A 22,472-nucleotide genomic window follows, 5' to 3' on the forward strand; every position below is an offset into this window, starting at 1 on the left:
TACAGACTACAAACTACCATTACACCATCTCCTGATCTGATACATGCATAAAGCAAATAATATCCAGTATAAGAAATGAATTTTATCGTTCTGAAAACAAGGACAAAACTGTAGTTTCAGCATATACAGTATGCATGCGTAATTCAGGGTTCATACAAATTTTTTATTGCTAAGAACTTTTTAAGAACTTTCAAGGTCAATTTTCCCATTTCTCCCGTTCCATTAAAATAAAATCCGATGTGGATCATACATTTTGCAAAGTCACGAACATTTCTGCGAGTTACATATGTGATTTTTTTTTCATCTGGCATGTGCATTTATCAAGACATATGCTTTTTGGATCTTGAGGAAATTGCGAGTTATTTGTTTTTGAGGCAAATCTTTCCTCATATAGGCGTTGGGTAAAAATGCAGCTTACATTTTCACTTGCAGGAAGTTCTTCCCATACAAATTATTAATAAAATCAAGGCCTTTTTTTCTTGTACTATATCTTTGTAAGGAGGAATCCGCCCCACTGAACTGTGGAAATTCGAAGGCCTGCCTCACTGAGATAAAAGAATGGATGTCACTCAACCTCTTGTGTCTTAACTCTGAAAAGACCGAAATGTTAATTATTGGTCCATTAGCCCAAACTAAGCTAACCTGAATTGGCTCCCTGTTAACTTAAGATGTGATTTTAGGTTCTGTTGGTACTGTACAAAATCATGCATGGACTTTCTCCCTCATATCTTTGAGATTTAATTTCCCCCCATGTTCCGGTCCAGAGCCTTTGCTCTGAAAATGCTGGTCTACTAGTGATCCCAAGAGCCAAGAAGAGATCTGCAGGTTTGAGAGCGTTCTCCATTCCGGGCGTGATGTTGTAGAATGCTCTGCCCTATGAGATTCGATCTGCACCCTCAGGGGATGTCATGAACCAGAACAGGATCAGGACCCAAACGCGTGATGTTACTCACACAAACCTTTTATTTCACGGGAAATGGGGAGTCATGCACATTAGGCAGCATTCTGGCGTGAAATGATACCAATAGCCCGAGTGGATATCGGACAGGTGGGGTCTGTACCGGACTGGATGGGACAGACAGGTTAGATAATGAAACAGGATATCGAAAATAAACAGGACAAACTAGACGCGAACGAAAACTGGAGAAAACAATAGACAGGACAAAAATAGTATACCGATTAAAGGGATAACCACAAACCTTTCTTTTTTCATTTTATCCTTTTATACTTCCTTTTTTCTTAACTTCTTTTATACAACAAAATAATTCGTAATATAATGCATCAAAACAAGTGAGCCGTTTGAGAGCTGGCTCTCTTTAATGAGTTGAGCCAAAAAAGCCGGTTCTCTAAAAATAGACGGACTTCCTTTCACTACACAACTACCACATGAAATCCCTTTTTTTAAGACCACATGTATTTCAAATGCTCAATCAACCCCGCCTGTTGTTTTCAGATCTGAATGATCTACGGCGTTTTAATTCAGGTTCGACCATTGCGACTTGATGATTGTATCGAAAGAAAATTCAAAACTATGTTGTATTGTAGGCCTACTGCTCTGCTTTCGCTTTTTTTCACGTGTAATCGGAATGATGCATGATGGTAAATCCCCAGGTGGCAGTAGCATCAAACCGCTTGCTTCGTTTGCAACGAAAAAACGATACCGAGATAGAGGGTACCGCGGCGAACTTGTTTGACTTGATTAATTTGCCGTTTCGTGATAGTCGGTGTGTACCGGATGGTACCCATAATGGAAAAATTTGTGTTTTCTGTACAGATTTTCGTCTTAAAATGCATAATAAATGTACTTTGTACGGCCAAAACGTACAGGTTGACAGGTATGGAATGTTTTTTCATCGTGTGCCCCCTGAGCTAGAATTAGTTTGACACGTCTGACACAGCAAAAACAAAAACAAAAACAACAAAAAAAGTTTTCTTCCCCCCAAGGTATTTAGCATTCCTGTCCGGGAGGAGGCAGCAGTGCATCTCATCTCCTTTAGGCGAGACTGTGCATCCGTAGACGTCATCTAAAGGGAGGGTTCTTTTCCAATGGAGGGAAGATTTGTTTTGTTCAAAATCATACACACTGCACGGTTGATATAAAACAATTCCTGGCGATTTAACACAAGAGTTTATTTCTATTATGCAAGCAATGCGTACAGCCATTTGGGACTGAGGAGTGGGTTTAGTTTTTAGCCTCTCTCGCCGTTTTTTTCCGGCCATGTCAATAACAATTCTAAGGTGAAGATGCGAAGGATTGAAAATCCAGTTTTATTTTGAACTAATGTCGACATGGATCGGAAGAAAAGGAAATTAGCGAGTGAACTCTGCGCTGCGGTGAAGAATGGAGATCCGAGGTGATGTAGACTTTGTTCTTTTGTTGAATAGGTGCCTGCACCCGCATCGATTTCTATTTTGACGGCTCAGTATTTTCTTCGTCATTGTGTTGATTGTTTTTTAAGTTTTGTGTTTCTGTCGTCAAAATGCGTGTTACGTGACGTTTGATTAGGTAATGGAGGATGTATGAAGGATATTCCATTGCCGATGCGATTTCTTTAGGAAGCGATGATCAAGATGCTACGTGTGCCTTGCGTGAGTAAAATAATTTGAAATACGGTAAAGCAAAACAGTGCAGATCGGCTAATGATGTTGAGGATTTGTCGGTAAGATCGGCATTGTGGAATTTAAATTGTTTTATTGTTTGTCCCATGTTCCTCTGCATCTCTTTGCTTCATTTTAAAGCTGCGCTCCAATTTGCCAAATGATCCAAGTTGTTTTCTAGAAAGAAGAGTGAAGGTTTGACTGGGCACTTTTTTGGGACTAATACTAACAGACTAATAAATAGCTGCTACCCAAAGGCAATACAGTCAAGTCACATTTATTTGTATAGCTCTTAATCATAAAATATCTCAAAGGACTGCACAGGTTACAATTACACCATCTGTTGCCCTGGAGCTTCCGCTTCTTCAAATCTTACAACAAAAGTTACACTTCCAAGATGAGTTCATGCTTCTAATGATGATGACCCAAGAGTAGAGATTTCCAAGTGGCACTTGAAAGCATGCAATGAAGATGGAAAATTTCCTACAAAGATTGTATGGAGTGATGAGGACACGTTGAATGGTCTGCATTTTATATAGCGCTTTTCAAGTCAATTACCTCCCAAAGCGCTTTACAATGTGCTTCAGACTTACCCATTCACACACAAACTCACACACATAGCAGCCATGCAAGGCGCCGACCTGCTTATTGGGGGCATTAGGAAATCAGTGTTTTGCCCAAGGACACTTCGACATATAACACAGAGGAGCCAGGAATCAAACCTGCGACCTCTTGATCCCAAGATGAGCGCTCTACCTCCTGAGCTAATGCCGCCCTTCATTCCAATGCTTCATTTTGTTCAAATAAAAATGTTTTGGACAGAAAGAAAAATATTGCACAAAACAACAGATTATTTGATAATATAAAACAAAGTGTTTGTTCAATTGGCTGGACAATAAACAAAAACACATACAAATAAATGCAATAAATCTGCAAATATGTAAGATACTATTTACTGACCACCTTATCCAAATATATTATATTTTACTTGTGCAAAACAAAAAAGTGTATTAAAAATAAATGACCTATCCTTGTTATTTTGCACATGATGTGTGCGCGTTAAGTTTTGTCCTACTGATAACAATAACCAATAAAATCCTTTATCTGTACATCAATACCGATAAAAGATAACTTTTCTTTAAAACTTTGCAAAACACACAATATCCATTTTTTATGTTTGTCTTTATTTTTGTTTGCAATTACACAAACTGCTTCCGTAAACAAATCTCCAAAAATAGTGTTAGAGAGACTAGAGCCATAATCAATCAATCAATCAATCTATGCTTTGTCAGTAACAGCAATAATTACTTGATATTGTTATGAGCATTATAACACTGACTTAAAGATATTGCTGAAATAGGATCAAATAATGGGTTTGTTTGTTATGTGAAAATACATCACTTGGCTAAGAAAAATATACTACTTGTTTTAACCAATTCCTTATCTTAGCTGTACACATTAGTACCTATAACAAATACGAATAGAGATCCAAATGCAGATGTAAACTGTAAAAATGTAAAATTTGGGCAATTACGGCTGTAGAGGTCTTTAAGTGAAGGAAATATAGAAAAAACTCTAATATTCGGAATTGCAAAACAGAAATGCAAACTTCCAACTTCTCAAAACATTCTCAAAAGGTTGACCCACTTTCTAAACCTTATGTTGGCTTTTTTGAAATGACGTTTACAAATAATATGACGATTACTCTTTCCATCCTGTGGGAATATTGGTGAGAACCTATAGGTGAAACTAATGTGCCCGTGTACCGATTGGGGACATTAAGGGGTAATGCCAATTCCCACATAGTATGTTGTGAGATGCCAACAAACTTGAATATATGATTAAAGCAGCATGAAAAGATACACTCGTCTTGCTAGTCTTATTCATACAATGCATCAACAATGTTACATGGTGTCAGAAGTTGGAATATTCCCACAAGGCCCTCATGGCTTAAAGGGACACACCTTTGGCACAAAGCGTTTCTCCTGCACAGCTGCTAATGGGTCAAAGCATTAGAACACCCCTGCCCATCAGTCAAGTATACTTGGAACCAACAAGCTTTCACTGGGAAAGATCAACATATGAAGGAGAAACAAACATCCTATTTCAACAAAAGACACTAAACAGAGTAGAGACAGGAGCTCAGACCACAACAGACGGTCTGGCTGAAGAACACAGCATAACCTTGTGTCACAGGGCCAACCCATCGTTCCCTTAACCACTAGGGTCGTGTGGGCACCATTTCCTGTGGTGTGTCTGGGGCAATGTATAAAACACTGATGCACATCCCTCAACTAATTTTTACTGCATCTGAGTAATAAGGCATTATTTATATATTTTTGGGGTAAAGATTATTTGCCTGGATGGCGATGAACATTTTCTCGGTCTTGTAATGTTCTCCATTCCAGGACATGCTGACAAAGTGCAATATTTTTCTCCCCTGCCACAGATCTGTGAAGCTATTCCTGTCCCAAGGTGCACTCCCAGACCTAGTGGGCAGTAAGGGGGTGGCTGCAATACATTTGGCGGTAGGGAAGGAAACTGAAAAGAATATGCGATGCTTGAAACTGTTACTGCAACACGGTGCCGACTTGAATGTAAGGTGGGTGAATGACACACACACAGTGTATCAAATATATGCATTTTGACTCATTAACTGAGCGGTTAATGCTCTTATTTCAACCCCTGAAGTACAAAAAAAAGGCATTTTACACTTTCCTTACAGATCATCAGACGGGCTAACTCCACTTCATGTCGCTGCAATTTGGGGATGCTATCAAAATCTGAAGTTACTCTTGATAAATGGCGGGAACCCCAACATAAAAGATAATGTAAGGTCTATCGTCTGGTTGTAGTTGTCAGCAAAAGGGACACAGTGTTGACCCTGAAGTACTTATTAATTCACGCAGGAAGGAAATACACCAATGCGCCTTGCAGAACTCGAGGACAACCGAAGGTGTGCTCAGCTTTTACTTGAGTATCTGTCCACTGATGAGGGTGCAGAAGATGATGACCTGCCTCATTTCAAATACAGTAAGAAAATCTTTTGGCCAACAATAGTTTTTAAACAGATTTTTTGTAGGTAATTTATATTCATTAAGTACAGACGCTGCCCTACTTACAAACAAGATTCCGGACGATTGTTCGTAAGTTGAATTTGTTCGTAAGTTGCTTCAGTGCTATATTTTTTATGTTTAAGGTATATAAGTATGTTTATGTATTGTTTTGAAACTGAAAAATAAATGTTTAATAAAACAATATGCTCTATAATGTTACAAAGCAGGCTGAATGATTAAGCATAGTACTGATAAACGAAGCTACACATCAGGCGTTGACATTCTGTGGTCTGTGAAGCTCTTTGAGACTCCTTGTGATTAGGGGCTCACAAATAAACATGACTTGACTATAAAGATAAATAAAATTAAGTTTAACTTAATTTTGGAAGAGTTTGGCGACTTCCCCCTCCATGGTAAAAAGTGAACCAAAAAAAAACCGATCCAACCTTTTTCTCAACCGCATCAAACTTTCTTATTCCACTTTCATTTCAAAAGAAACAGCTGGCATCCCCTTTACACTTTACACCAACCATATCGAATGGATGCACAAGATATTAAACAATAAAAATGTCAAAGTACTTAGCATGCTAGAGATTCAGTGCAGTGTGTTTACATACACACAAACTAGGAAGTAGAAGCCAGATTTCTTCTTCGTGGTGGATGCTGGGTGACCTCTCACAGCACCACACGGCAGAAAGAAGCAAAATTAGTCAATTTAGCAACTGTGGAGGGCGGTTAAACAGTTTGTTTATTCTTAAAATAAACACAATGGCCTACTGTCCACGAGTGTCATCATATTCCAAACAACAATGGCTCTGAATTGAAAAGATCCAAATTGCACCAATGTCCAATAATAACAACTATGCAATATAGTAGCAGAAATTTGCCTTTTAAGTTTTTTTAGTATGAATAAAATCTTGAAGTTACAACTATAACATACAACAAACTACAATATAAAGCAGTGATTCTGAACTTTGGGTCGTGGAAAAAAAATATTTCCAGTAGATAATTTTACTATAGGCAGCACGGCGGCGCAGTGGTTAGCGCTTGTGCGGCACAGTTCATGTCATGGGAACCTGTCGTGGGTTCAAATCCAGCTCCAGACTTTCTGTGCGGAGTTTGTATGTTCTCCCCGTGCTTGCGTGGGTTTCCTCCGGGCACTCCGGTTTCCTCCCACGTTCCAAAAACATGCATTTCAGGTGAATTGGCCGGTCCAAATTGTCCCTAGGTGTGAATGAGCGAGTGAGTTGTCTGTCCCCGTGTGCCCTGCGATTGGCTGGCAACCGGTTCAGGGTGTCCCCTGCCCACTGCCCGGAGATGGCTGGGATGGGCTCCAGCCCCCCCGCGACCCTACTGAGGATAAGCGGTACGGCTAATGAGATGAGATGAGATGAATTTTACTATACTCCCTAAATTCTAAAAATGTTGGTCTAGTATACATTATTCACTCAAAACCGAAAGCGCCCATGTGCTTGTGAGTATTATCTGTAATAGGAAGATAAGTTGTTTTTAAATTATGGAAAATAATCGTACATTTTCCATACTGTTTTCTTAATATAGTTTTGAGTTGGTGATGGCAATTTTTCATTGACCATTCAGCGTTTATCACACATGCAACAGGTTTACCTTGTGATTGAAACAAAAATCTAACTGCAACTCAAGATCAGTTCCTAAATGCTCAATCACGCTAATACTCCTTTTCGTCTTCTTTTTTTTTGTCTCTTCTTAGCTGTATATTCAGACCACACTGATACATCTGGTTATCCTGAATCTGGCTCCAGCTTTACTTCCCAGTCTTCTCTGATAAGTGATATTGGTGAAGCCCCTTTAAGTAGCACAAGGTGCTCATCATTCTTTAACCCCTTATGCATAAATGGAAGGGTAGATTGCAAAGGTGTAATCCACAACAAACTCCTTGATGGAGAAACGGAAATGGGACATAATCCGGACAGTAGCACTTTTCTACACTGGGAATCTGAGGACGTCTCTCTTCTATCCAGTACTCGGATGTCAACGGCCGGACCCACAAACCCAATTCCAAAAGAGAATCTTTTTTTCAATCCTGCTGATATAGTCTCGTCAGAGAAGGGTGCACTAAAACCCGGCCCAGCAAATCCTGACCAACTAAACAAGCTTCCAAGTTTTTTATACAGACGTCCAAATCGTAAAAGCGTCAGCTTCTGTAATGTGGACGAATATTATCCTGTTTTTAGTCCTGAAACTCCCAAAACAATAGCAGTTGATGGTACTCATGGTATGGAAAACCTGTCTTTTGACCTGACTGAGTACTCTGGATTCCTGGATTCTGAACGATTGGCAACGGTTCTACCACAACAAGGCTTAGACGTCACCTCACCAGACCATGTCTTTGTTTTCTGTCGGGAAAGTAGTACAAGTACAGAGGAAGACTTGGATAAAACTGTCATGAGTCAGTGTGCTTTGCAAGACCTCGATAATAAAGGAGAAGGGGTTGTGAATAAAGATCCAAGCAATAAAGGCCAACAAAAAAATCCAAGTAGGTCTAACAGTAGCAGTGGGGGCAGTAGTAGTTATGGTAGTTGTGAAAGTGACCATTACACTAGTGCCCTGGATATTTGCACTTCTGCTAAACAGCTTTCTCTTTCAGAACAAACTACCAAATCCCCTGAAGCCATCCCACAATCTTCTAGTAAACGTTTTGTTGATGTTTTCAAACATGATAAGGAGCGATTGACAAGCGAAAATTTTCCAAGTCAGGAATTTGTTAACGCTTCTCTTGATCATGAAGCAGCCAATCCGTTGGATGTAAATCCATATAAAGTTAATGAAACATTTACACCAAGTCCATATGTAACGAGCCGATCACAGTCGAGACAAAGTCGCTGCTCACTTAGAGAGAGCAAAACCCCTGAGGGCCTTTTACGCACATCTTGCCTATTTGAGGAGACTTTCTCCAGTCCAATGCGAACTCGACATATAATGCCTAGATCTCATAAAGATGACTACAGTTCACCCCGAGGTAAATTGTCCATTTCTGAGAAAGAACCAAATTTGTTACCAGAAGACTACCCGGAAACTCAGTCCAGCAACCTAAGAGCAGGCTCCTGTATGAGCTCAAGCCTGCCTGAGACTATCACCCTTCCCAAAAGAAACGGTGGTACAAATGTTGATTCACAAACTCTATGTGACACAGTCATCTTGGAGGAAAATCCTGAATCCTCGATAGATTCTTATGAAAGAAATCTTGCAGAGGTTATCCAGGCTCTTCGGGGACAAGAAGTTGGACTTTCTGATGGTCATGAGTTTTTGACTGATGATGTTACAAGTACAGATGAGGTAAAAAAGAAGGAAACTGATTTTCCAAAAGCATCTTGCCAACAACAGGAAAAGGTCTGGATCACGGGGGACTCTAGCTCTCAAACAGGATCCGTCTCGAGTTCATCCAGTTCCAGTTATTTTTCTCCAAAGAGCTCAAGAAAGAACTCAAACCTTCTAAGCACTCCAAACACTGGATGCACTCCAAGATACAACATGAGTCTTCTGTCCACTAGCCGTAGGTCACACAACCTTGCCAACTTGTCTTATACTCCCGGGGGACGTCCTCATCTCGAAGATGCTGACGGACCAGTGGAATATCTTTACACCGACACAGAGCAGGGTTACAAACTGATTGAGGCCCACATTCCACCAACAGCTAATACCTCATGCAGCTCAGGCATGAGTACTACAAGCAGCGAAGAGACCATCCTCTATGACTGGCGCTCCATGCAGTCCAATAAAGGAGACGGAAAAGAAAACCAGAAACCAACAAAAAGCCCTGATGAACAGAAGGCTGAGGAAGTTAAGTGTAGGTTACTGCTGGAGACCGAAGGGTTAACGGATAAGGAGCTCAGACAGAGGCTCATAGAAGTAGGGGAGAGTCCGGGCCCCTTCAGTCGTCGAACCAGGCCAGTGTACATTCGAAGGCTGTGCCGCCTTTTGCAGGAGTCCGACTCGAAAATGCCACAGCAACAGGATCAAGATGAACACTCAAAAAAAGGTATTCATTTTGTCACTCTGTAAACTGTTTTAATTTATTTTTCACACAGTTCGATAATCTTGTTTTTGTTCCCCCCCATCCTTGTGTAGCAGGTTATAGCGTAGAACTAAATTTGGCCTTGAGGACATTTAAGCTTCCTGAATGTCAGGACGACGAACAAGCCTTGTGCCGACAATTTGATCAACCTGATCAAAACAGAAAGTGGAGAGAGGGCAATATCAAGTCCAGCTTCAACTATTTGTTGCTTGACCCAAGGTGATACTGGTGCTCTATATTATGTTTTACCCCTTTTTTTTTTTACCTTCCATGGCCCATTTTTGCCCCGCAATCTTTAGTCTGAACTGGCCAAACTGAAAAAAAGAAAACTCTAAATGGTTGGTAATTACTTTGGAGTATTTCAGACTAGGGGTGTCAACATTTTTCATTTGAGAACAGCATATCAATAAATGATTTTCTTTGAAATGAAATCAACACTTTAAGATTGAGAAATCAAGAAAGTATTGTTAGTTTACAGCACTAAGATCTAAACTGCTACAAAACAGTTTTCCTAATGGAAGTATCAATGCCTGTCTTAGCCCAGAATTGAATAGCTGGTCGAATTTTGAATATTGAGAAAATTCACTCTGTAATATCTCCAATTTTCAATTATCACAGTAATTCCAGTTCACGTTGATTAAAATTTGTTATTCGTGGTAAATGCATCATTGGCAATCCTCATTTGCCAATCGTGAAATAATTTTTTTGTTAATACCGTTGTAATGACTCCAACATGACAAAATTCAAATTGCTACACCACTGTCAGTACTTGAGATAAATGTAATTTAGAAACTAAAATATGTAACACTCTTAAAATGTCCTTTTTTGAACATGTTATATGTATTTTGCCAAGGCAGATCACAATTTGTTGAGACTTCATTAATAATTTTGCCTGGTCCCTGTCACATTTTCAAATTAAAAACTGTCCTGAGCTTTTAAAAATATTTTGTATTCAGCGACCTTGCCATATTACAGAAAGTAAAAGATGTTGGTCGACATTGTTTACTTCATTTTTTGTTTTATATAATAAACGACATTGCATATTGATATTTGCGGTGGCAGAATTATTTTTTGCAGATCCTCACACCGCCAGTTATTTGGTACAGTATGTCACAAAAGTGAGTACACCCCTCAGAATTCTGCAGAGATTTCATCATAATGTTTAATTAAACAACTCCGAAGAAACATTATTTTGAGATAATGAAAGGTAGCCTGTGTAAAGCTTATATAACAGTGTAAATTTATTTTCCCCTCAAAAAAACTTAAAATAGAGCCATTAGTAGTTAAACCCTTGGTAACAAAAGTGAGTACACCCTTAAGTAAAAGTTCCTTAAGTTGAATATTTTGTGTGGACCCCATGATTTTGAAGAACCACTTTAATCGTCCTGGCCATGGATTTCACCAGAGCCTCACAAATTGCCACCGGAATGCTCTTCCACTCCTCTATGACAACATGAGTGAGCTGGGGGATATTCAAGATCCTGTGCTTCTCCACCTTCTGCTTGAGGATGTCCCAAAGATGTTCTATTGGATTTGGAGACATGCTTGCCCAGTCCATCCCGTTTACCCATAGCCCTTTTAGAACAGCCTTGGTCATCTTCGAAGTGTATTTAGAGTCATTGTCAGGCTGCAATATTGCCCTGAGACCCAGATTATGGAGGGAGGGCATCATTCTCCGCTCCAGTATTTCACAGTATATGCTTGAGTTCATGTTGTCCTCAATGGAATTTCAACCCCCAACTCCAGTTGCACTCATGTAGTCCCAAACCATGACATTCCCAACACCATGCTAGATTTTAGGCACAAGACAAAGGCATTTGTACTCCTTGCCTGTTTGCTGCCACATATGCCCCACACCATCTTAATCAAATAATTTAATCTTTGTCTCATCAGACCAGAGGATATCTTTCCAGTAAGCCATGGCCTTTGTTGACAGACTTATTATTGTGCCAAAGCAATGTTTCTTCTAGTAAATAATATAATGAAATCTCAGCAGAAATTTGAGGGGTGTACTCACTTTTGTGACATACTCTAACTAGCCATGTGGTCCATGTTAATTGCTATTTCTAGTATATTTTGTAGGCCTAAAAAAATACTGACGGTGGTCCACAAAATCATCTCGCTTACTAGTTTTGACGCCCCTGAGCGAGCAAGGAAGAAAGAAAGAAAGAGAAAGACGCAGAGATAGAGAGAAAAACAGATCAGAGAAAGATAGAAGAAAATGATTGAGAAAGAACAGAGAAAAGAAAGGAAAAGGGGAGAAAGATAAAACACAGAGTGAGGGAGAAAAAAGACAGCGAGAGAAAAACTAGAGAGAGAGAATCGAAAGATTGCGTGAGATGAAGAAATATTGCTCCAGCTCTTTCCAGAAAATAATTATCAGCGCTACCTTTCTTTGAGGCGTTTTCTTATCGATGGACTTAAATAGATAACAAATGTATTCAAATTTTTTGATGCTTTGTTTTTTTTCAGAGTGACAAAAAATCTACCATGGCGAAGCCAAAGCATGACTCCACAGGACAGTTTCCAGACATTTGTCAATGCTATTTTTTATGTGGGTAAAGGGAAAAGATCCCGCCCTTACAGTCATCTTTACGAAGCCTTGGAGTACTATAAAGGCGATAAGACGTCAAAGGTAAGATCGGGTATTACATTTCATGTTACAGTATAATTATGTGCAGGTTGCATTCGACTCACGTGTTGCTTTACTTTGGTCTACCTGTAATGACGACCACGGCCAGAAGAGGCTCATTTTTTTCATTCAATGTCCAGCATTGCAGTGTGTAGCAGCCTGGAAACACGTACAATGATTTTGGCAGCCACCTGCCACAGAAATCTACTGCTACACCCAGTTGATCAGCGTCTCTGCAGCAGATGGTTGCACTTGCAATAGATTTATGACCTGTTGTTCGTAACCGATCCCAGTTGTCTGGTACTTGTTCTTTATATGGCTGTTTGCAACTATGTTATTGTAGTAACTGATTCAATTGTCTTATATGTTTTTTTATCTTGGCAAGTATTCAAAGTATCTTCTTGCACTCATGATGCCAATCATGAATATAAGATTGTGTACTCCAGAATTGTGTACTGATCTTTGATTTTTGCATTCCGGAGATGGAATAAGAGCTTGCTCTGTCCACTCCACGCATCGGCCCGGTATTGCAGTACCTCCGGGAACGGTGCTTTCGCAATGATCGCAGCAAGGCTTTAGGGCTAGGACTTTAGCTTGGCCTTTTGGCTGAGAGTAGGTGTCCCGGCTCCTAGGCTTTGTAGCGTATTATGAACTGACCGATAACGGATAATGGATAATGAATAACGAAGATAGAACAATAACCCTTAAAAACCCCAAAACCCCCCCTTTCAATTAACAAAAAAGCTTACAATCTTATATTGATGATGTACTAAATGCCTTAAAAAACAAATTGCGTAATCATTCAATTTTATTCGAATTAAAAAAAAGTTATATTTTGATGCAACGACAAATAATAATAATAAAAAAATACTTAATTAATTGTATATCCAAAAATTTGCAATCATTTTCAAGATTCAAGCTTGTCTTTATTGTCAATCACGTAATAATGCCAATTATTACTGTGAATGTGTAAAACTAGAGTGTCATGCCCAATTTCGTTGTCACAATATGTTAACCCATTTTGTAACAATGACAATAAAGGTATATTCTATTCTATTCTAATTACATTTTCTTTGGCACCCCGGTGTAAAATATGGATAAAAGAAGTTTAAAACTTGGATAGAATAAAAATTAAATTAAATATGTCCTTAGAAAAAGTAAGACTATTTGCATATATTCTGTGTTGTTGTATATATATACATTAAAATGCTGCTGAGTGTAAACAATGTGCTTTGTTCTTTGACTTACAGCCAATAAGATATTGTCCTTCAGTTTGATATATATATTTGATATATTATTTGTAATATTAGTACTTGTGATATAATAGTTTTTCGACCACTCTGCCTTGGCATAGTAATTAATTGTCGTACTGTGTCGTGGAAAATTATCCAATTTGTGTGCCTGTGCGGTCTAGCAAAATCTAGTTTTCATTTGGATTTAATTTTACCGTAGATACAACAGCACCGACCGGTGGTGTAATGCGGGATTTTTTTTCAATGAAAGAAATGTGTTTTGGCTTAAAAAAGGTTGAAAAACACAGATCTAGAATAAATGTACTACTTACTCTAAAATATATTTAATAAATGTAACCTTTCTTTCATCTCTGTGATAGAAACTGTGTCCCAAAGTGCAGCAAATACTTCAGATATGGAATGCAGAGAATGGAGTCATCTCATTGCATTGCTTCCAGAATGTCATTCCAGTGGAGGCCTACACAAGAGAGGCCTGCATGGTGGAGGCCATCGGTATGGCAAAGAAGAAACTGCATTCTATACAATGTTTCATTAGCGTAAATTCTGGACTACAAGCCACTACTTTTCTCATAAATTGTAAACACTGCAGATTTTAATACTGGTGCGCCTTGTTTAAAAAAAAAAAAAAAAAATTCACGGGACAGATGGTCTCAAGGGTGTCGGCGGGAACTTTAGGCAAATCTCTCTGGTTGCAGTGCTCCCTGCCCTGTCCGGTGGCGATTCCCCGGCATTTCGCCTCGGCCAGCGCTGAGCAGCTTGCTCAGAATTGGTGCGGACAAGGGAATCTGACTGTTAAAACTTCACGATTTCTGCCGGGTGCTCTTAATGTCAAAAGTAAAGAAATTTAATGAAGCGCGGGTAAATCGAGCGAGTAACAATGGCTTTCTTCAGTCGCCAAATCCCTCATCATCTAATTAGTGACGTACATGAATGGATGAACGAGATTCCCACTGTCCATTTGGATCAAGATTGCGCTCTTGGAAGAATCAGCGGCGAAATGTCTAGGAAAGTAACACATTGACACTTTTTGCAGACTTTGTCCACAGCTGTCAATCTCAATCAACCAGTGCAGCAGTTAATATAAATTAAATTGGCATTAACAAATGCACAGGCCAAACAAAAACATATATGTTTGGAATTTTTCTCACTTGTAGTGTCTGCTCATTGAATATTTAAGTGTGGCAGCAGGTGACTATCAGGTATTTACCTTTCCTAATGTGATGTCACAGTTTTCAACCCGCTAGGAAAAAAATACCCAATTTTTAGTCACTTTCTCCAATCAGCTGACAGTACTTGTTAGAATGATTTCAAGCATTTTTGAATAACAAGCATATTGGCCTGGCTTCGAGCAAGGTTGTCGTGGCTGGTGTTTTTTTAAAAAATCACCAGGTAGCCACTAGGGAGTGCCGAAGAGCAGTGTGACTGAATGCAGCCCCGGAGCTGCTTGTACACAAAAGCGGATGTTTATCGATTTTGTTGGTATTTATTTGGGGTGCCTTGATACAAAAGCTAGCTAAAGACACTCCCTTCTAAGGTACCACCGTGTCACATTTCACAAAAAAAAAAACAGTCCAGCTGTTTTGAAGCTTATAAGGCACATACAAATCACACATACACACATACAAATCGGGATCTATATACTAGTCCAGATTAAGGGTCTCAAACTGGATTAAGCGGGGGGCCGCTGGCTCTAAGGTCTTGGGGAGTTCTGGCTAAATTGGGCTTTCCACAAAAAGTTTGGATAGAAATATCACCCTGTTTTCAAATAATTTTGTTCCTTGTTCCCCACACAAAATAAGATCGAAAGAAAAAAAAGGAAATTTGTTTGAAAATCCATCAATCAGTAATAAATTGATCCATAAACGCAAGTGCTGCAACTATAGGGTCAGTGTGTGGTATTCAGTGCCTGATAGGGGTAAAAATGTCAGTTATTGAATAAAAACTATGGATGTAAACATCCATCCATCTATTATCTGCACCGTTTATCCTCAGTAGGGTCCCGGGGGTGCTAGAGCCCATCCCAGCTATCATCGGGCAGTGCGCAAGGGACACCCTGAACAGGTTGCCAGCCAGTCTCAGGGCACACAGAAACGGACACCTCACTCGCCTATTCACACCTAGTGACAATTTGGAACCGCCAATTAACCTGATATGCATGTTTTTGAAATGCGGGAGGAAACCGCAGTGCCCAGAGGAAACCCACGCAAGCACGGGAAGATAATGCAAACTTCACACAGGAAGGTTCGATCTCATGACCACAGAACTGCTGCGGACGCGCTAACCACTCAGTCGCCGTGCTGCTTGATTTGAAAAAATAACAAAAATTACATGAACAATCATAAAGATGTGCATTATTTGATATACTGTTAAGATATTGGCATTTAACACAAGCTTCACCTACAAGCAGCCGACATTATTGTCTGTCATCTTGCTGCTAATGGTTCCCCCAAAAAATATATATCTGGCAAAAGGCTTGGCAAAAAATAAATATTGTTTTATGGTCACTTTGAATCTTGTAATTTTTTTTCTTACTTTTAATTGTAAACACTCATTTTAGGTTGAACAGAATACTACAACATGTAGTGAGCAAATAATACACACTGTCCCTTTACTTTTTTTATTTTATTTTTAAATGCTATAAATGGACATGAATGAGTTCATCTTTATGGGTCTTTTAGGCTGGGACTTTAAAGCCTGTGCGGCTTTTACGGAGACCAAACTCAGATTTGTTCGTAAATTTGCGCATGCAACTTTAAATCAGGTGCGCTCACTAGTCCAGAATTTATGGTTATACGTCCTTGAAAGAAGTCTGGTCTCATTCAAATCATCTTTAAATTATGTTGCAGGGTTGAAGATGCTCACCAACCTGAAACGTGGGGATTTCTACGGAGTGGTATCCAATTGGCCGGTGAAGAAAAAGCGTGAGCTCGGTGTCCACCTTCTGTACAGGGCCATGCAGATCTTCCTGGCTGAAGGTGAGCGACAGCTCCGCCCAGTGGACATAAGACAGTAAACGGGAAATAACAGACTTTCTAAAGCAGACTCAAATTCAAGAACTGGGATGACTTTATTGTTGATTTTGTATCATGTAAAGGTAAAATTGGGCCTAAAAAAATCTGCGGGTATGATAGCCTGACCAAACCCGAGTCCGTCAAATTAACTGGATTTGAGGGACCGTACCCGAAGCGAACACGTTTTTTTTGTATTTTATTTGTGACAACTCTAGAGGCCAAATTGTGTTTTTGGCCACATTTCGGGTTGGGCTGGTGCTCAAGCCAAATGTTTCACCTCTAGCTTAGGGTATGTAGCATAATGTTCATTTTTAAAATGTATTCTGTATTTAACTTGGGATACACGATTGTTTCGGAGTCAACCAGAAACAAGCTTGCATTTCTTATTATTGATTACGTATCAGGGCATCAAAACCTCTGGGCCCCTCCTCTATCACTGCTGTAAATAGCATAGTGTTCATGTTCATTTTTTTAAAACTTAGATTGTATTTACACTTGGGATGTGATTTTGTTTGGAATCATCCACTAACAAACATGAGTATTCGAAATCAGTTCATACCCTACTGCAAAGAGCATACTCAAAATTATTTTATTTATCAACACATTATCACTGACGATTGATAGATGGACTGGCTAACAAAAATGTTTCCTTACTTGTATTATGAGAGAATAGAATACTAGCACATGTCAGTAAATTTTAGTATTTACAGTACAAGCATATTTATTTTTTTAAAATTCAGCCTGCACATACATGTGCTTAAAATATGCCAATATACTGTGAAAATATTTACATTTTTTAATTGTAAACTCATTGTCAGTATCATTGGAATGTTTTGGTGAATAATAATAGATTCATTTTAGAATATCCTTGCATGTTTTGCAAACGTATTTTGTGTTTTATGGTGACGTCAGAAATATTTCATTTATTATATTTAAATAGTTCAGTGAAACTCTAATTCGGCTGTCCTTTCCAAACAAAATCACTTAAAATACACTTTTTGGGTCCCACAAACGGTGGAAAATCTCTCTCAATGGTTTAAATTGTGTAATTGTCTTTGTTTATAATCACAGAAACCTGGCCATTTTCACAAGGGTGTGTGTGTATTCCAAATGGGCTGTTTACATTCCTTATCAATGTGGTGGTTTTTCTTATTTCAACCTGAAATGATCACTGGGTGAGAGAAAATGTCTCTATCACGAGGCAAGGACATCTTTTGTAAAAAATATCAATCATGTAAGATCATCATTTTTGAACAGTAGGAGCTTTGTGTTAAGTTTTTTTAGTCAGTACTATCCCCCTCTTTAACAATTAATTGATTTTCCACCTTTTTACATATAATTGAAGTCCTTGAACATATTGTTGACATGTTACTTATATTACACAGAAATTGTATAACGCCTGATTGAGAAAATGATACTGTCGATGTGCAAATTTGCTCCAAATGCTTCATAAACATTTAGTTTTACACATCAGAAAATTGGATTTTGATTGTTTATAATGTGTTTTATTTCCTTAAGGGTTGGGGTTTGCCTGTAGAGTTACCTAAATGACATTTTTGAGGATGCAAGCTGTCATTCTGCTGTATTTTTTTTTTTTTTGACTTGTGAAAAAAACTGATAAACAGAGTCTGTCTGATGAAGTTTCTCAACCCACTTGGCAAGAAGCATTTTTGTATGTACATTGAATGTTAATTAATATAAAAAGTATGTTTCCTGCTGTTTCCTGCCACTCACCCCACAGAGGTGAAAAGAAAATAGGTGCAAAGAACCACTGATCATATAGCCCCACTTTGATTTGCTTTGAGGGTATCTATAAATCTGTCCAGTGTAACCTCTTGCAATGTATGTCTCATTTTTGAGGGAGAAATACATGATAGCACTTTTTAGTTTGATTATTTTTATTATTGTTTTTATCTTGGTGCTGGAGTGAATAAACGCGGTTTCCACACACTGGCATGAAAATATCAGATATGCATATTCTGAGTGTGGTTAAGGAGGAAAAAATCAAACTTGGATGTTAAAATCAGTATTTATGCTCAACTGCAAAATTGTGCTATTTCCCCCCCAAAGTACATGTCTCTCTATCTCTATCTCTCTATATCTACCTCTCTATCTATCTAGTCATATCCCTCGAGAGGGGTGACCGACAGCAAGACAAACCCATACACAAAAACAAAGAAAATTAAAAAAAGGGAAAAAGTAGCAAAAGACACACATACAGTTTATTTAATTTTTTTTTAATTTTATTTTGACCATGGCCAAATGCCCAAACACCCAAACAAGTTAAGGAGCTTGGAACCCAAGTCGGTCATGCTTCGTCCCTCCAGATGAAACGGGACCCAAGAAAGCGGCCATGTCTCTCGGGTCAGGGTGATACAACACACTCTTCTGTTTAACAGCAAGGCCCGACAGCTTTCACTGGTTTACCCCTGCCGCATCATACAGGTGCCCTGCCCATCCCTTAAAACGTGTCCAAACATCCCACTATCCTTTCACAACACCTCTCCACTCATTCCTATCACCAAGAAGACCTCCAAGTACATGTAGTCTGATAAAATTGCATTGCGTACAAATCAGCGCAAAATAAGGCTGGACTGTCCATTAAGTGCTAAACACATTTTAGGCAGGCGTCTTTTAGGACAATGTTGATGCTTACTAAATTATTATTTAACCCCAAGGGACTGACTGACCCATCATTAAGAAGAATCAGCCCATTAATCAAATTCCTTCTTAGACGGCAAATTAAGTCAATCAACTTTGTTGGCAGGCAAAAATCCCTGACTTATTTAAAAAAATAAATATTGATTTATGATCCTATGTACGGCACAGTTCATGTCATGGGAACCTGTCGTGGGTTCAAATCCAGCTCCAGACTTCCTGTGCGGAGTTTGTATGTTCTCCCCGTGCTTGTGTGGGTTTCCTCCGGGCACTCCGGTTTCCTCCCACGTTCCAAAACATACATTTCAGGTGAATTGGCCGGTCCAAATTGTCCCTAGGTGTGAATGAGCGAATAAGTTGTCTGTTCCTGTGTGCCCTGCGATTGGCTGGCAACCAGTTCAGGGTGTCCCCTGCCCACTGCCCGATGATTGCTGGGATGGGCTCCAGCACCCCCGCGACCCTACTGAGGATAAGCGGTGCAGCTAATGAGATGAGATGAGATGAGATCCTATGCCAGTCTAAACCTTGCAATTTGGAGTATGAGTGTTTCCCAAGTGGTGTGAACTGGTACGGTGGCTCCCTCTTATGGTCATTATATTCAATTCCTTTATTCTATATTACTACAGTACATTAGATAAGAGATAGGTTTTATGTTAGCTTAATTTCAGTATGTTTAATAGCTCTCAGTCCTAGTTATTTTATTTAATCACAAACAAAAATATCTTCTTTGGAACCGCGATACAGTACTAAAGACACATTATTATAAAACCCAAGGTCTTGGACGTGCATAGCGCTAATTTTCTAAATTTCAATTCGATTGACCAGCGGCCCCAAAAAACAAATTTTTCCTTGTGCAATTTAGCAAACTTGGAATTAGACACGTGCTCATTTTGTGGTTCGCTGGTTAACACGCTGCATGGCCCGCCAACCACTTCCCTAATTATGTTCCATGGGCAAAGCTTTCTCCATTATCCAAGCAGATGTCATCACCTTATTCACGCAACATGAATTCATTACATAAATCGCAAATTAGATCACATTTATTACGGAAGATTGGCTTGCATCACTAACCGAGCACCTTTTCATGATAGAGGCGAATGCAAATTATGTTTTACTCAGGGACAAGAAGACGACTTTTAGACAATATAATCATCAACCTGTCCGAAAAATACTTAGGTTTTGTGGGATACTAATTCACTGACTTGAAAAATGTTTTACTACTGTTTTTTTTAAATGTTTTTATTAGATACAAGTGGTAGTTGTGAGTGTTTATGTGCAGTAGCGCATGTGTTCATCAATGACATTTAAGAATGAGTCTTCAAATTGTGTCAACATAGTTTGATATCAATTTAAATTGTAAAGTAGCCTTTTTCTCATCAGGGTTATTAACTGTTGGCTTTCTCCCTATGTCAGTTTCTTTCTTTTTTTTCTATAAAGGATTGTTAAAACAAGAGCAGGGCCAAATGAGTGTTTTTGTTGTGTTCAATGAGTTCTCCTGTGGTTAATTAAGAAGTAACCTACTTTCCGCTTAACCTATAGTGGCAATTAGGTTACAACTGCTGGTTTATGTCTTTCTATTAAATACAAACATTTATTGATGTTAAAATTCTCTCTATTTTAAATCTATTGGCGCATTTTGGTCCGATTGTCAACTCATCAAATTTATTTACTAAAATAACTTTCATTTGTGGGTTTTCGGTGGAATATTTGCATGGATAAAACATTGATCATATGGTTTCATACAGCTGTATTATAAGGCTCTCTAATGTTTAATTTTTTGCAATTTTTTTTATGTATTTAATTTATGACATAATAGATTTACTTTTTTTATATAATGCTTTTGTTTAAGGGGTATACGTTTTTTTGAGTATGTTTGAATAGTTTATTTAATTGTTGGATTTTGTAAAAAAACTAAACATGAAGTATAATTTATACATCATAGCACTGTGTTTGGCAAATTAGAAAACAACTTTATTTGACAAGAGACTATTTTAAAACCACCAATTAACCTTCCAGCTCAGTGTACAAACTTACAGAAAGTCATTGAAGACAGTGTATCGTATTGTAAAACTAAAGATGGTGTTCCAATATTGTTTTCAGTTTTATGAATTGACAAATGTAGTAGCCTGAATATTTTTTTCCAGATTTCTCTGAAAAAGAGCCATTATGGAGATTGCATGAAAAAACTGCCCAAAGTGCCTTTGCGACATAAGCAATTATTTAAAGGTGACAAAATCTAGAATATTTATTTTTTGCCTTTAGCTACATATCTGATCATATTATCCATCATATTTTGTGAGAGAATAGAGAGGATAGGAAAAAAACCTCAGATACTTTAAAATCTATATTATAATTTAAACAATGTGATAAGATTATGGATTGACAAAATATTTTTCTTTAATTATGTAAAATATGATAATTTGTTCAAATGATAGACAAAAGAAGTGTCAAATCTTTTTGAGGATAAGCTTTATCGTTTCTATCCATCATCCCTTTTTTCTGTTCAGGTGATATGTTCATTTTGTGATGTTTGAGAAGAAAAAACAAATAGATGTGTAAAATACAACAAAAACTAAAAAATACAATACTTTTATAATTCTTGAGTATTAAAATCTATAAGTTAACCCAGGAGTCTGCAACCAGTGGCTTTGGCGCTGCCTGGCGCTTTTCCAAAATTGTTTTGATAATGGAAAAATATAAGGTTACCATAGGAGCACAAACATGACATGAACTTTCTTAACGTGTTTCAATGAATACATATCGATAATATATGTATATACATGCACATTTATATCTCTGTATGTATGTATGTATAGATGTATGATATAAATGTATTACAGTATGTGTTGCCTTACTTCTAAGGCTTATATAAAGCGTTTAATTGTATGCGGCTAATAACGCGCTTTCTTTTGTTTTGTTTTTTTGGTCTAATATGGCTCTTTCAAGAAAAATAATTCCCGAAGTGCTGGTTGTAGATATCCTTATTTTGCTTTTATCACAAACGCATGCACATTAGATGAACAAGAACTCCTAATTGTCCAGGTGAAGATACAAATTGACTTAGTTTTGTATGTTATGCAATTTGCTGATCCACCTGCCATGAGAATTATTCACCTTTGGTCAAAAATCAGGTCTGTGAAGTGGTCAGGAAACTGGATCGTTGGGTAGATGGATTAAAAACGTCCAAAAGGAAGAATAAAAAAAGACACG

At 38.3% G+C, this 22,472-nt stretch overlaps 1 protein-coding gene and 1 pseudogene across 4 annotated transcripts; both read left to right on the forward strand.

The window, feature by feature from the left end:
• Positions 1-2,084: 2,084 nt before the first annotated feature.
• On the forward strand, positions 2,085-18,552 carry ankle1 (ankyrin repeat and LEM domain containing 1). Of its 4 annotated transcripts, none has more exons than XM_088349991.1 (9): positions 2,085-2,354; positions 5,048-5,200; positions 5,324-5,429; positions 5,508-5,631; positions 7,384-9,672; positions 9,762-9,927; positions 12,181-12,343; positions 13,953-14,085; positions 16,440-18,552. In XM_088349991.1, exons 1-9 carry the CDS (start codon positions 2,290-2,292, stop codon positions 16,604-16,606), a joined length of 3,366 nt encoding a protein of 1,121 aa, XP_088206117.1. In that variant the 5' UTR covers positions 2,085-2,289; the 3' UTR covers positions 16,607-18,552. The 4 variants fall into 4 exon arrangements, with proteins under 4 accessions (XP_088206117.1, XP_088206118.1, XP_088206119.1 ...); XM_088349992.1 differs by having other exon boundaries at positions 9,765-9,927; XM_088349993.1 differs by lacking the exon at positions 2,085-2,354 and adding an exon at positions 2,560-2,660.
• On the forward strand, positions 12,734-12,898 carry LOC148355264 (U2 spliceosomal RNA; annotated as a pseudogene).
• Positions 18,553-22,472: the final 3,920 nt, after the last annotated feature.

Source organism: Urocampus carinirostris, chromosome 12 (assembly GCF_059441175.1).
Source record: "Urocampus carinirostris isolate Australia breed hairy pipefish chromosome 12, RoL_Ucar_1.0, whole genome shotgun sequence".
In the NCBI taxonomy this organism is placed as follows: domain Eukaryota; kingdom Metazoa; phylum Chordata; class Actinopteri; order Syngnathiformes; family Syngnathidae; genus Urocampus; species Urocampus carinirostris.

Coding starts and splice junctions, on each gene's coding strand:
- ankle1 (XM_088349991.1), top strand. CDS start 2,290: ATGGATCGGAAGAAAAGGAAATTAGCGAGTGAACTCTGCGCTGCGGTG. Junction 9,673..9,761: donor AGATGAACACTCAAAAAAAG/GTATTCATTTTG, acceptor ATCCTTGTGTAG/CAGGTTATAGCGTAGAACTA. Junction 9,928..12,180: donor TATTTGTTGCTTGACCCAAG/GTGATACTGGTG, acceptor GTTTTTTTTCAG/AGTGACAAAAAATCTACCAT.